Source organism: Oreochromis aureus, linkage group 3 (assembly GCF_013358895.1).
Source record: "Oreochromis aureus strain Israel breed Guangdong linkage group 3, ZZ_aureus, whole genome shotgun sequence".
In the NCBI taxonomy this organism is placed as follows: Eukaryota; Metazoa; Chordata; class Actinopteri; order Cichliformes; family Cichlidae; genus Oreochromis; species Oreochromis aureus.
This window is the reverse complement of record NC_052944.1, coordinates 420,756-435,505: the sequence shown is the minus strand read 5'-3', so window position 1 is coordinate 435,505 and position 14,750 is coordinate 420,756. Positions and strand designations below refer to the sequence as shown.

Genomic DNA, 14,750 nt, shown 5'->3' with positions numbered 1-14,750 from the left:
TTTTAGCTGCTTATATTTATTCATAAAGTAATCAGATCTGTTTTGAAGCAGCAGTGCACTGTGCTGTGTAAATATTGTGTTTCTCAGTGCAAACAACAAACTGAGTGTTAGTAAAGGACACAACAGCATTTACTAAGTCTTAAAGTCACGAGCACTCAGAGTTTATATGTACAGAAACATTGATGTTTAATTCCAGAAAGGAAACACAGCGCTGCATATATCCTCTCTGGCTGGCCAGGCTGACGTGGTGAAGATCCTCAGCAAACGTGGTGCTGACATCAACGCACAGTCTCAGGTGAGCCTCCACACTCTGCTGCTGAGGCCGTTTACTGCTGTGTAATCCTCCTGGAAGTTATTCTGCCACTCATCACTGTTAGATGGTCAGGGGGTTCTCAGCTGTGGTGTTCACTGGTTTTGTCATATGCTTGGTTTTGTGTGTTAACAGAATGGATTCACTCCTTTGTACATGGCTGCCCAAGAAAATCATCTGGACGTGGTGAGGTACCTGCTTGAGAATGGAGGCAACCAGAGCATTGCTACAGAGGTAAGAGGAGCATGTTTAGATCACGCAGTAATCTTAAAAAGACATTAATGTGATGTTTCCATTGTTTTGATCAGCTCAGGGAACTTTCTGCTGTTCCACATGAAGAGAGAAATCTCAAGTCTCTCATTGAGAATCACACTCATGTCTCCTATTAGGCTTTCAAAGTGTTCATGGAGCCACCTGTTGATACACCTCTTTCCAAACTAATGACAAATACATCAATAAATACATTTAATGAAGATGCATTTGAATGCAGGTGATAACATCACAGTGTGTTAATGCCACCTCCCCTGGCTGCATGAGAATTATGACTCTTGATCAGCTCATTATATCGCTGCATGCAGTCAGGAACTTTCAAACACTGTGAATGGATTTTACCTGAAAACACCAGAACTGGCAGGTCTGCTGCTGGTGTCCCATTGTCTTCAAGGATGAGACCAGGTTCACACTAAGAACATGTGTGACATGAACGAGTCTGGTGACATCAAATGTTATTGTGCTTCAACATCACCCATTAAGAAAGTTTGCCAGTGGCTCTGTGATGGTTGAGGAGGCGCATGTATGAGCAATGCCAGCTGGTGCTTAGTGCTGGAGACTGTACGTGCATGACTTCATTTCTGAGGAACAGGTCCCGTCTCAGGGTATTTCTTAATTCCAACTCGACTGTGCTGGGAGTCACACCATCTACCTGTGCAGCTGAAATGTGATTCAGGTGTAATGTCAGTGTTCCTGTGCCTGGATAAGGACATTAGCTAAATGGTCACCACCTGTGAAACCCTCACTGTTGTAGGACTGACTTGTTTTTGTGTCTCAGTTTGTCATTTACACCGGAGCAGGTGAAATGGACTCGTAATCACTTCTGCTTCCTAACTGGACAGGCTGATATTCCTGAAGTTTAAGCGCCCTTAATTTTCCTGAGCAGTGTATTTTAAACTTTACTGATCCTTCTCAGATTCTCAGAAGTCTTTTATTTTAAATGAGATGTAACCAATCGTCCGTCTGCCTTCTTCTAGGACGGCTTCACCCCTTTGGCCATCGCGCTCCAGCAGGGCCACAACCAGGTTGTGTCCGTCTTATTAGAAAATGATACGAAAGGCAAGGTCCGCCTGCCTGCCTTGCACATTGCAGCTCGTAAAGATGACACCAAATCAGCAGCCCTGCTCCTCCAGAATGACCACAACGCCGACGTCCAGTCAAAGGTACGGCCATACAGTGTTATGCTCGGCAAGTGTTGGCATGTGCAGAAGTCCAGTGAATGTGGTGCTCTGTGGTTACTTCATGAAGGTTACAGTGTAACAGTGGCTTTAGCTTTCTAACACTAGGTTTGAACCTAAACGAGACCTGTTCACATGTTCAGTTATCCTGCTGATCACGTCTGAGTAGAGCCGTCTCATTATATCCTCTCTGTATAATCACAGGGGCCTATTTCTTCTGTCATTGTCCCAAATAGATGAGTAGGTGGGAATGTGGCAGATCCATCCAAGGCGATGTTACAGTGGAATAATGCAGATATGTGATGTGTGGGATGCACTGGCATTACTGCAAATAATAATTGAAGTGAGGCTTGAACCCACAGCCATGATGCTCCTGCCTGCCTGGGGTCCTGATGATGACCCAGACCGTCATCATTCTTCCCACAACAGCGATTTTTCTTCCTCCTGTTACTTTCTGCTTGTTAGTGCGTGACCTCAAGTATGATGTGTAAACAGGATCCACTCTGAAGTTATACAGTGACAGTGATTATTAAAGTTAATATCACCATTGTATCAGATCAAGTAATAGTCGAAGGTGTAATGTTTTTGACCCCTGAGACGTTAGTGAGAGAGCAGAGTGTCCTCAGTGACTCGTGTCACAGAGCTGACCGCTCTTCACTGTAGTCACCACAGAAACAATATCCTGATGTGGGAACAAACACAGAAAACAAAGCTGTGTAAAGACAACGCTGTGCACATGATCAACATTACACTGATCACTTTGGTAAACTCAGATATCATTGCTATTCCACGATATGACAGATACCTTCCTTGTTGTGATATTTCCAGTGAAGCTGCATAAATATGTGTCAGATGTTTGTGTTTCCATCAGTGTGTCTGTCCTGTCCTCTGTCTCACTCAGTGTCTCTGTGCTTGCCACGTCACTCCTGGTCCTGCAACTAACTGGCTCTCTCCCTTTTGTCCCCTCTCTCTGTTTAAACACCACCTCTTGCACTCTTCCTCTCATCACCCCTCCTCCTCGCTGCACCGGTGTCTAAGTGTAGCACTGTCCACTGCATGGAGTGTGCCACTGTCTGCAGGTTGTACGGTGGTCATATCTAAGATTGCATGCACACGGTGGGGCTGGTTTTTAAGGCTGTGTTCTGACCATCAGCGAGAGATTGGAAGGGTTAAAGTGTCCATTTGCTATTGATGGGAATTCACTGCTGTGGAAGGATCTGTAATGCATAGTTACGACTGTTCCTCTGATGCTAGCTAGCAGCTTTAAGTGACGTGGCTAGAGTGAAAATGATCATATTTCAGCGAAACATCAGTGATTTTGTTATGTAACAAAACACTATAGAGTCTATTTAGGGTACACACACATTTACTGAAATGTGCTTCTGCTGCTGGGATGCAGCCATATTGAACATGAGTCATAAAGAAGCCCCAGAGGAGAGTAGCTGGCGTAGTTAGAGTTACTCAGATACTGAAAAACACGACTCACATGATTATGTGTATAGTTATAACTAAAGTAAGTTATTACTAAATATGCTATGAAAACAGTTTAGGGCCAACTAAGTGTAACAGAAAGCGGTGCATTATTTTACAGTAATGCCTTTTACTGTGATCTCAGAGCACAACTGTGTGATCTGAGCAGCAATACAATATAATATTATATCTAATATACAGAGAATGTTATATAATATTGTAATATAATACAAGCTGAATGTAAACGGAGACCTGTTAGTTCAGAGGCAGCGGCAGGCCAGAGTATTGATCTACCAACACTAACCCAGGAAGCTTCCCAAAACGCTTTCTGGGGTCGGACGGGGCGACCCGATAGGGGGATGGGCAGCCGTTGGTTCAGTTTCCCATTCCTAACCCTCCCAACCTTTCCTCAATCATTAAGGTCTTTCAACTATTAAAACATATTAATTCCAGTTTGTTCCCAGAATTTGTGCTTTATTAACAAAGTAGTAAAGAAGAAACAGATCATTTAACTATGTGAAGCTACAGTAAGCCAAGACACAACTGAGAGCGTTGTCAGTTATACTCTGACAGGACTGAGAAGCGTCCACTCCAGCCACGTCCTGAGCTAATGTCTGTGACTGCAGCATCGTCCTAACTAAACTGATCTTTCCTCCTGCATTCCTCCTGCAACAGATGATGGTCAATAGGACTACTGAGGTATACACACACTCCTGTAACTCTCCACAGACTCACACACAGTCCCATCCTTTGTCATTTCCTTTTTTCTTCACTGCCTTTATTTCTCTCACTTCCACAGCACTTGCTGGTGTACATGAACTATCATTTGATCCATTCTGTCTGTTTTCTCCTAGTTTCAGTTTGATATTGTTGAATAATAAGAGGCCACCGTGCATGGCTGAGAGGAATGGCCACTGCTGCTTATCTCTGACTTTTAGCTTTTTAGTTTGATTTTTCACCCGAGTCTGTTTCTTTTATTTATTTATATGAATTTGATCATCAGCTCAGGATCACCCTTTGGTTTTTCCTTCCCCGTGTGGCCCTAAATACATTTAGACTGATTATAAAAACAGTGAACTGTTGTTTTTTAATGACTGTATTTACTTTCTGTAAGCTTTGATTATGAATGTGTGTGATGTTCACCGTCTGTTAGTCTGTCTCGTAATTTTGCCTCTTTTTTGTGTTGCATGTCTTAGAAATGCACTCTGATCAGCAGTTTAAAGTATAGTTTACATACTGACTGATAGTATTACAATGCCCGTCCATATAACATAACACACTGTACTACAATAAGCAGGACAAGATGCTATAATATATCGCTGCTTAAGTATGGAAGGCCAGTGAAGACGAACAATGCTGACATCTGGGACATAAAAGTGATGGTTGAAATAGGATAAGCACTACCAAGATGATTTTTTTGATTCAAAATAAGTAACTTTTGTTTTTATGTTAAACTGGGAGGAAGATGTGTCACCTCGATCATTTTAGAAGAACAAACTGTGTTTTTTATTCCCGTCACATCTGCCCAGAAACCAGAGAAAAATTAATCCAGCTGCCTCGTCTCAGCTTCAGACAGTTATGATATGATAAATGTTCGGCTTTAAAAATGCAGATTGCAGAAGGATGAACAAATAAACAAATATATATTTTGATAATTTCCTAATAGAATAATGCATTTAACTGTTCTTCTTCTTATTGAACACATGCTGAGCACACAAAGGCATTCATTGTGTTTATTCCACCCGTGGTCTTCCATACTTTACAGCTTATAGACAACATGTCTTTTACAGTGCATGCTCTTCTTTAAAGAACCTTCCACTCGATGCAAAAGAATCTGTACTGCTGTAAAAAGTGCAACTCAGTAATGGCATGGGAAGCTTGTGAAGCTCATATATATAAATGTATAAAGCTAATATGTTAGCATAGACGAGCATGTTGCATCCATGCTTCCTTTATTTGCACCATTCGAAGCTTTTGACTGTGTAAAGTTGTGAAACCATCTCGTTAGTCACTGTATTCTTCACGCTTCTGTAAACACCTTTTTCACATTAAATCGGACCAACACTAACAGAATGGAAAGGTAAGGCAAGAATTTCACAACTACTCCAACCTACTCTGAATCTTTCCTTTGTGCTAACTCTAATAACTTTATGGCAGCTAACATAGTGCACTTTGGTGTTGATGGGAAACTTTATGGTTTATGGTTTACTGACAGTCTGTGTTGTCTGTGTCAGTCTGGATGACAGTCTGCGTGCACTCTGTGCATATTTCTTTGCTTCTGATCTTTTTTTTCATTTCACACCTGTTAAAAGCATTTTCAGTCTCTTTGTCTTTACACAGTTTGCATGGAAGTGATGTGTGTGTTTGGGGTTGTGTGTAGATGCTGTTTACTCTGACTGTCATATTAGTACCAATGAATATACATGATTTTCATTGTCCTTTGTTTTAATTTACTTCTTTTACTCTTGATGCAACTTTTGCATGCTGGGAAGACTAAAGGTCAAAGGCAAAGTTGACGGTGAAGCTAATGCGTGTCCTCTGTCCTCCCCTGTGTGTGTCTGTCCTGCAGAGTGGATTCACCCCCCTGCACATTGCTGCTCACTATGGGAACGTGAATGTGGCCACGCTCCTGCTGAACCGAGGGGCAGCAGTTGACTTCACAGCGAGGGTACGAAACAACCCTGAGAAGTTATTTGGGTCTGAATGTATGAAAATAAGCAGGATGAAAGCAGACTGACAGTGACTTTAAAATAATAACAAGTCAGTGGGTATAACTCTATAACCAGAACAGACTGAGGTCAGTCAGTGATGAGGACTACGACTGACCGACCTCAGTGTTGTGTTGGCAGTTATATATATATATATATATATGTATGTGTGTGTGTATGTGTATGTATGTATGTATATATATATATATATATATATATATATATACATACATACATACATACATACATACATACATACATACATACATACATACATACATATATATATATATATATGTATGTATGTATGTATGTATGTATGTATATATGTATATATATATATATATCATACATACATACATACATACATACATACATACATACATACATACATACATATATATATATATATATAATGTATGTATGTATGTATGTATATATATAACTGACCAAAACACCGAGTCCTGTTCTTTTTAATTAATGTGCCTGCTAATCTGCTAATGTAGTCTTACAAACCAAAGTCAGCCATCCTGTGTTACGATGTTTGGACTGTGCACTGGGTACCACAACAGTCCTTCCTCACCGTCAGGCAACAAACGCCTGTTTAAATGAGGCCTTCCACAAAACACAGTCACATCTCCTATTTTTAATCACCAAAGCAGGATGGATAAAAATAGCTCCCTGTTCACTGCTCACACACAGAGATATACCAACATTTGGATTCTGAACCAACGTGTTTAACGAGTTGTTGTCTTTGTGTGTCTTTGTCTGCAGAATGGAATCACTCCACTGCATGTGGCCTCTAAGCGTGGCAACACAAACATGGTTCGCCTGTTATTAGACCGTGGCTCTCAGATTGATGCTAAAACGAGGGTGAGTACCTCAAACGCACACATCTAATGTAACAGCGCCTGAGCTTTAGAGCTAGTTATCTTTAAACCACAGCACAACTCCACGTCTCCACTTGCACACTCCCACAGTGGTGCAGCTGTTACATACATCACGTCCATTACTAACAACAGATATGATGGGGGGTTGTTTTCAGTTCTGCCACTGATCACTTGGCATCATGATCTGTTATTTACTAAACTGCTGCTCAGATAAAAATACAAGTTCAATGACATTTTTAATGCTTTAAATCCATGTATTTAATCCAATACAAATATCCAAACCAATAAAATGATGGAACTGAGGACCATATACTATATTTTAGAAATGTGATGCCATATTTCAGAGCACGTGGTCACCACTGAGTTAGTCCAGCACTCCACCTGGACCCGGTCACTGTGCAGCCACTGCACTGTGATGCGTACAGAGGCTTCACACTGTCTTGCTGAGACATGCATGGCCTTCCCTGTAAAAGACTTCATGTGTATAGGAGTACATGCTGCTCTGAAACCTGCACATACTGTATCAGTCAGCATTAATGGTGCTGTCACAGATGCTGTGCCCTGTATCACCTCATATACCATCACAGGTTGCTTCTTCCCTGTCAGCTTCAGGACGCTGGTCCTATCACGATGCTTTATCTGTGGCACAGGGACGGCGTCAGTGTCGGACTCTTGTTTAGAGATGGCCGGTTTTTCCATTGGAGGCTTGTTTGGTTTGCATCTGTGTGCACGAGGTGTATTCACTGACAGTGTCTGACATCATCCCTCACACACAGATTTCTCCCTATTCTCTAAATGATTTGATGATAGCTATTAGAAGTGACGTTGGTAGTTTTGCACTGAAACTGTTCTTTTGCTGTTGTTGTTGCCCATCAGTCTCCCCGTCGGTACTCAAAGAAAAACATCTGCCTGACTTGTTTTTATCTGTGTATTTTCATCTTTTGTAGCCTCTGTTCATACATGCTGACTCAAAATTTAAAATGAATAGATCCTTTTCAAAAAAGAATAATAATCCTTAGTTTGAATGTTCTAATATCTTGTATGTTTTTGTTTTTTAAATAAATATGAGGATCAATTGATCAGGACTTCTTTTTCTTTCTTTTTTAAAAAAGGTCCCGTTATGAGTTAAAGTTGTCGTTGTTCTGCAGCATCGAGAGTCGACACATATTTACTGTCTTTGTTCCACAGGACGGCCTGACTCCGCTTCACTGTGCTGCTCGCAGCGGACATGATACGGCTGTAGAGCTGCTGCTGGAGAGAGGAGCGCCTTTACTGGCCAGGACCAAGGTCTCACATCCACCATCTAAAGTCATGGTTGTGTCCTGTGTAACGTGTCAGTGTGAGATAAGGGCCTGGTGATGTCTGCTGGTGACCAGTAGGAGCTTTTTCTATGAGCTGGGAGGAAGGATAGGTCAAAGGACAAACAACCCTGCGTCTTCACATTAGAAGATTCTGGAAATAGATTTTTTAACATGACAGCAACCATCATCCACACTTCTCTGAAAACTACCGATAGTTTTGGAGGCAGTCATTCATATGGTAGCATGAATGAGTCTGTAACTGCTGGATCCAGGGCCATAACCGTTTCATCACACATGTGGCTTTGCTGTACAGTGTTCAGTATACCAGCAACACATAGTTTACTTCTACAGAGATTCATCCTTTCAGACTTGGGAACGACTCAGCTGCAGCACAGTGCGTGTTGGCAGGAGTGAATGGCACTCGCACTTTCTGCATATAACATGACGAGCATGTTCAACAGGTTTGAGATTCTGTGTAAAACACTCTGAATGCTCAGCAGCAGATCTATAGCTGAGTCATATTTACAAATACCGATCAGTGTTTGTTAAATGGCAGAAACAACAGTGAGTAAAACTACGATGGTAAAGCAGGCCTCGCACTGCTGGCTGTGTTATCAGTCAGTGCTGAAACACATTGCAGCTGTTTATTTACACTTCAGCAAACATTACCAATAATGCATTTCACCTGCAGCTCTCTTCACCTCTGCTGAGCTCCCTGTCCTCTCCCACAGAACGGGCTGTCCCCTCTCCACATGGCGGCACAAGGTGACCACATTGAATGCGTCAAACACCTTCTACAGCACAAGGCTCCTGTTGATGATGTCACATTGGACTACCTGACAGCACTGCATGTGGCAGCTCACTGCGGTCACTACAGAGTCACCAAACTGCTGCTGGACAAACGGGCCAACCCTAACGCCAGGGCGCTGGTAGGTCCCAAAGAGAACACGGATAGATCCAGCAGTGGAAAATCAGCCAGTCAGAAGGATCATAATCTGTCTACATGCACCTGGAATTCTTCTGAACTATTTATGGTCACGTTTCATGTGTTTGCTCCACAGAATGGCTTCACACCGTTGCATATCGCCTGTAAGAAGAACCGCGTGAAGGTGATGGAGCTGCTGGTTAAATATGGAGCTTCAATCCAGGCCATTACAGAGGTGCTTTACACATCTGCATAATCGGACTGCAAAATGCCTTTTCTTATTGCTCTCTGTACATTTACACTGAAAATGTTACTATTGAAACAAATCTGTGGCATGATTTTAATTTTTGCAGTCAGCAGACTTGTATTTGGTTACATGTAGCAAAGGTAGCAATCTAAATGCAAGGGTACTTCAAACACCCTCCTAAAGTTACATCATGCTAACAGTAGCAGGCTCTTCTTCAACAACGTCCCACGAGTATAACTGGAGTCATAAAGTGACCAAACTGACTCAGAAGTACACATTAAATAGTAATGTAATAAAATCAGGCCAAGTAAATCCTCTTGGTGTCATCAATAGAATTAAGGGAGGCTTATTTCTTAGAAATCCATCTTTTCATTTGTACATTTGTCTCATTTGTCTCAGCGGAACAATATGTTAACTTCTGTTTATTATTGTTAAATGAAATTGTTATTGAACATATCTATAGACCAGGGGTGGGGAAGTGCAGGTTTTAGACGTGCCCAGCTGGTTTAAATGGCCTCCTCAACATGTGTTGAAGTTCTCCAGAGGCTGGTAATGAACTCATCATGTGATTGAGGAGTGTTGACCCAGGGTGAGATCTCAAACCTGCAGTTCTCCACCCCTGCTATAAACAGTACTGCTGCACAGTACAAGCCATGATATAATTACAAATAGAGCCATAGTGCTGATTTCTAATTGAAAAAAATTGATGGTAAATTAGTCATAAAGACCAAAATTAAAGGTTTTATTGTATCAGTTTTATTCTTCTTTTCTTTTTCTTCTAATAAAATGATAATGAAAGATAAGAATTGATTGTCCACAATGACCTGTTACACCTGCAGTTATCGCATTTAATGCTGCATACCACACAGACATAACGCACTATATTATTCACTGATTCACCTGATGTGCATTTCATTCTGTCCAATGGTCTCTGTTGTGCTTTCTCCATGTTCAGTCGGGTCTGACGCCCATCCATGTAGCAGCCTTCATGGGTCACCTGAACATCGTCCTGCTCCTGCTGCAGAACGGGGCCTCGGCTGACGTCAGCAACATTGTGAGTGATGTGAAACGAGCCGAAGGCAGCAAAAGTGACGCAGACTGCAGCCATTGGTTCTGAAAGTCAAATGAACGCTCCGTGACAGTGATAGGTTTTCAGAATGTGCGCTGACTCGTCTGAACCGTGTGTTGCTGCATGTCGTTTGCACAGCGTGGAGAAACGGCCTTACACATGGCAGCCCGCGCAGGTCAGGTGGAGGTCGTCAGATGTCTCCTGAGGAATGGAGCAATGGTAGATGCACGGGCACGTGTAAGACTGCTGTCGTCACATTTGCACATGTGATAAAGAAACGTTTTCATTCTGATGATCACTGAGCTCTTTCTCTACTGCGTGTCCTGTTTAGGAGGAGCAGACGCCCCTTCACATTGCATCCCGCCTGGGGAAAACTGAGATTGTGCAGCTGCTGTTGCAGCACATGGCCCATCCTGATGCTGCCACAACCAATGGCTACACCCCCCTCCACATTTCTGCCAGGGAGGGGCAGGTGGAGACTGCCTCAGTGCTGCTAGAGGCAGGGGCTTCACACTCACTAGCCACCAAGGTGAGTGTGGGAGAAGACTTTGGATCTTCATGGTGTGATTTAGTGCACAGAGCAGTGGAACAAACATTTTTCAGTTCATGTAATGCTCTAATTTCTTATTTCCAACATGGCAGCTGCAAAAAGTGAATACATGAAAACATTCAGGGTTCCTGTCCTGCAGGAACACTTGAAGTTCACTTTATTCCCCCTGTAAGCTGTTTGTGTCACGCCTGTCGATGCATAAGATTCACTTTACTGTGAATCACTCATTCATATATAGAAATACACAGAACCATGAGCTGTGTGTGTTGTGTGTCTGCTGGAAGGAGCTGTGTGTTTTACAGCTTTATAGACAATAATGTAATAAATCAAATGCAATGTTTTAAAATATCAACTTAGGCTCTCGAAAGTCAACAAAAAGACTAAAATAAATAATGTAAAGTAATATATCACTGAAAAATCACCAAGAACAAAACAATGAAACAATCAGACAAACAAATACAGCATTTTTATTGCACTTAAAACATGTTTTAAAGCAAAGAGTCGCCTCCTTGGTTCATATTTGTCTTTGTCTCCACACCACATGATAGCTGACATTAATGTTTCACACCAGTGTATGTAACCTTTAAAATCAGCAGGTACTGCTCACATCTGCTATCAGTGTGTAACACTTAAACATGACCTGCCTGCATTTCTGAACGTTGACTCTTATGTCTTGACCCCATGTTATCCTCTGCTGAAGGCTGGGACAGAGAGGTTACTGTGATACTGCATCTCCTGGTCTGTCTGTGTGACCCACTGATGAATGATTGATGAGGCAGTAAAGCTGCCGCGTCCCTCTGAATTGTTCATGAAGTCTGAGCACAGCTGAGTGATTTATCACCATGACTGTTTAACAGAGGAGGCTGTGCAGTCAGGATCTTTACTTTGTGCCCCATCCCAGACAGACTAACCTCATAATCTATTCATATAATAAGAAGAGCGAGACAAAGCATTGTGTGAGGCTGTATTTGTCAGGCCTCAGTGCTTTTGCTCTCTTCTAGACTTCTCTCTGGGGAGCGAGGGGTGTGGCTGTCGCTGTTACAGTGTAACACAACTATAGCACCGTCCATACAAACATCAAATGTGCATAATTGTCTTTATTTTCTCATAATATCAATATTTTCCACAATGCAATGTAAGTAAATAAGTCTCCTCCATCTTTCTCCTTTGCATCCTCAGTTTAATTGTTTGTGTACCTATTAAATCAAATTGAATTCTGCCTTTAAGAGACAAAAGGCTGATCTCTCCATGGACAGGCCTGCATCAGAAACAAGCTGCTTCAGTGTTTCCTTACAGCTAAAGTGCCCCCTCTGCTGGCCTTTATGTAACATGGACGCTCCCTGCAGGTTACCTGCAGTTGCATCAGCATGCTACTATGGGTGTCCTGAACTGTTTATAGCATTACACAGACGTTGGCAATAACTGAAGGTTTTTCCTCTTTTATTAAATACAAAGCTTAAATGATACTACGACAATAGTAATGCAAAGTAAATAAAAACATAATTCAAAAAGTAAGAACATTTCTGTTGGCTCACAATACTTAATATGTTATAGCGATATTTACTCTAATAATTTACATCTGGCAAGTTTTTCATGGGTGCAATCCACAAACTCAACTCTGCTGCTCAACCCACACATGCACTCTGCTTATGAATGTGGCACAATTTTAATAAAAGTAAGATGTGTTGTTAACACTGTAGCAACAAAGAAATCATCCACCAACACAAATCTCCGTACTTTCTGTGCAAAGTTTGTAATTAAAGCCTAACCTGTCATTTCTGTATACTGAGGTCTTGGTGCCTTCTAACAGATTTCTTAGTGGCACTTTTTGGGTTGTCTCCTAATACAGAAAGGTTTTACTCCGCTGCATGTGGCCGCAAAGTATGGAAGCCTGGATGTAGCCAAACTTCTGCTACAGCGTCGCGCTCCTCCTGACTCTGCTGGGAAGGTATGGATCCAAACAGAAACCTGCTATCCTTAAAATTCATAGCATGTATTGTAAAATAATGAGATGTGATTAAAAGGAAATGTATTCCATGTTTTATTGAATTTCCTGTTAACTTCACTGCAGGGATGCTGGTACAGTTTAAAAAATAACATGAGCCTTCCCTTCGTTTAGAGTAACCCTGACTCAAAACACTAACAGGTGCCGTTTTACATCAGGGATCTTGTTTTTGCTCCTTCATGCATGTTTTTGTCTTTATAATAAGAGCCTCGCTGCTGATGCTGTCTAATATTACTTTAACTCATCTCACCTTCTAAAGCTTCTGTCTAATCCTTGCATACCTTACAGAATGGCCTCACCCCGCTCCACGTTGCAGCACATTATGATAACCAGAACGTGGCGCTCCTGCTTTTGGACAAAGGAGCGTCACCGCACACGATGGCAAAGGTGATTCAACAGCGCACACATGTAGATGAGCTCGGAGCAGGAAGGCTGTCGTGGATGTTTAAGCTGTACGGCCAGTGTGGCTGCAGAGTTGGCCTCACACTGTGGAGCCACACTGTCTGCACTGGAAGATGGAATCACACCTATAATAGGAGTGTTCTTAACCAGCTAGTTACAAGCTAGAGCCAGAGGGACTTCACAGCTGACGGCTCTGTCCTGTTTTTTAAAGACAGCTTTCAGAAAAGTCTCTGAAGCCTCAATAATTTCTGACCCTCAGGAGGATGAAGAGTGTTTGCTGTTTCAGCTGCAGATGAATCCATTAAGCTGCAGGATAGTCTGTGTGTTATTGAGCCACAGTAAAGCACAGCCTGTGCATTCATGCTAATAAAAGCACATGTGTGACGGTGTGACTGACTCATATGTGAGGAGTGAGTGACATCAGCATCAGTATACATTCACTGCCAAACAGGGTCTCTGATAAACAGTCGTATTAAAAGTAAAAATGATTTTCAGCATTTGCTGACCAGTAACTCTCGTGTGTGTCCTGCACCAATCAGAACGGCTACACTCCTCTGCATATTGCGGCTAAAAAGAACCAGATGGAGATCGCCACAGTGCTGCTGCGTTACGGAGCAGAGACTAACATCCTGACCAAGCAGGGGGTCACTCCGCTCCATCTGGCCTCCCAGGAGGGTCATGCGGACATGGCCGCTCTGCTTATAACCAAAGGAGCTCAAATCAACGTTCCCACCAAGGTACTGCAGAAACTCACCCACAGTATGTGATGCATCTTTGCCCTGTTTAGCCCTGCTGCTGTTAATAAACCTACTAATGTGTCCACAATTAGAAATGTCAACAGTAAAAAAGAAAAGGTTCATACAATAAATGGAATTAAATAAATATGAATCATGATAATAAATAAAGTAGTCTGTGCACAGTTCCTTTCCTCTGCTCCAGTATCTCAGAGAGTAAAGCAGAATCTGTGTTGGTTATTAAACCAAAAGTATTTCTGATAGATAGTTTGGTATAAGGCACTATCGGCTAATAGCCTTAATGCTGGTCTGTGTGTTGCTCCTGCAGAGCGGCCTGACTGCCCTTCATTTGGCAGCTCAGGAGGACAAAGTGGCCGTTGCTGAGATTTTGGCCAGAAACGGTGCCAACCTGGACCAGCAGACCAAGGTATGAAAAAAGGGTTTTATTCTCTTTAATAACAGTAACAGCTTCTGGTGTTGTGCACTATTCATGACTTAAAGAAATGTAACAGATCTGTTTTTGCTTCACAGTTGGGCTACACGCCGCTGATTGTAGCATGTCACTATGGAAACGCAAAGATGGTCAACTTCCTCCTTCAGAATGGCGCAAGTGTCAATGCCAAGACTAAGGTGCTGAAAGCAGCTGCAGTGTTTATGAGAGCTGAACAAACAGGACTTTTACTCACCTCTG

The 14,750-nt window shown here is 42.2% G+C and overlaps 1 protein-coding gene across 1 annotated transcript in view; it reads left to right on the top strand.

Annotated features, from left to right (window-relative positions):
• The window catches only part of LOC116328974 (ankyrin-2-like), an 86,073-nt gene that overhangs the window by 27,160 nt on the left and 44,163 nt on the right, over positions 1-14,750 (top strand). Inside the window, exons 4-21 of the mRNA XM_039608771.1 lie at positions 197-295; positions 446-544; positions 1,558-1,743; positions 3,904-3,927; positions 5,300-5,308; positions 5,798-5,896; positions 6,711-6,809; positions 8,015-8,113; positions 8,859-9,056; positions 9,189-9,287; positions 10,255-10,353; positions 10,507-10,605; positions 10,700-10,897; positions 12,768-12,866; positions 13,212-13,310; positions 13,865-14,062; positions 14,388-14,486; positions 14,591-14,689. Coding sequence (XP_039464705.1) covers positions 197-295; positions 446-544; positions 1,558-1,743; positions 3,904-3,927; positions 5,300-5,308; positions 5,798-5,896; positions 6,711-6,809; positions 8,015-8,113; positions 8,859-9,056; positions 9,189-9,287; positions 10,255-10,353; positions 10,507-10,605; positions 10,700-10,897; positions 12,768-12,866; positions 13,212-13,310; positions 13,865-14,062; positions 14,388-14,486; positions 14,591-14,689 — 2,001 coding nt within the window. The remainder of the gene's footprint in view (positions 1-196; positions 296-445; positions 545-1,557; positions 1,744-3,903; positions 3,928-5,299; positions 5,309-5,797; positions 5,897-6,710; positions 6,810-8,014; positions 8,114-8,858; positions 9,057-9,188; positions 9,288-10,254; positions 10,354-10,506; positions 10,606-10,699; positions 10,898-12,767; positions 12,867-13,211; positions 13,311-13,864; positions 14,063-14,387; positions 14,487-14,590; positions 14,690-14,750) is intronic.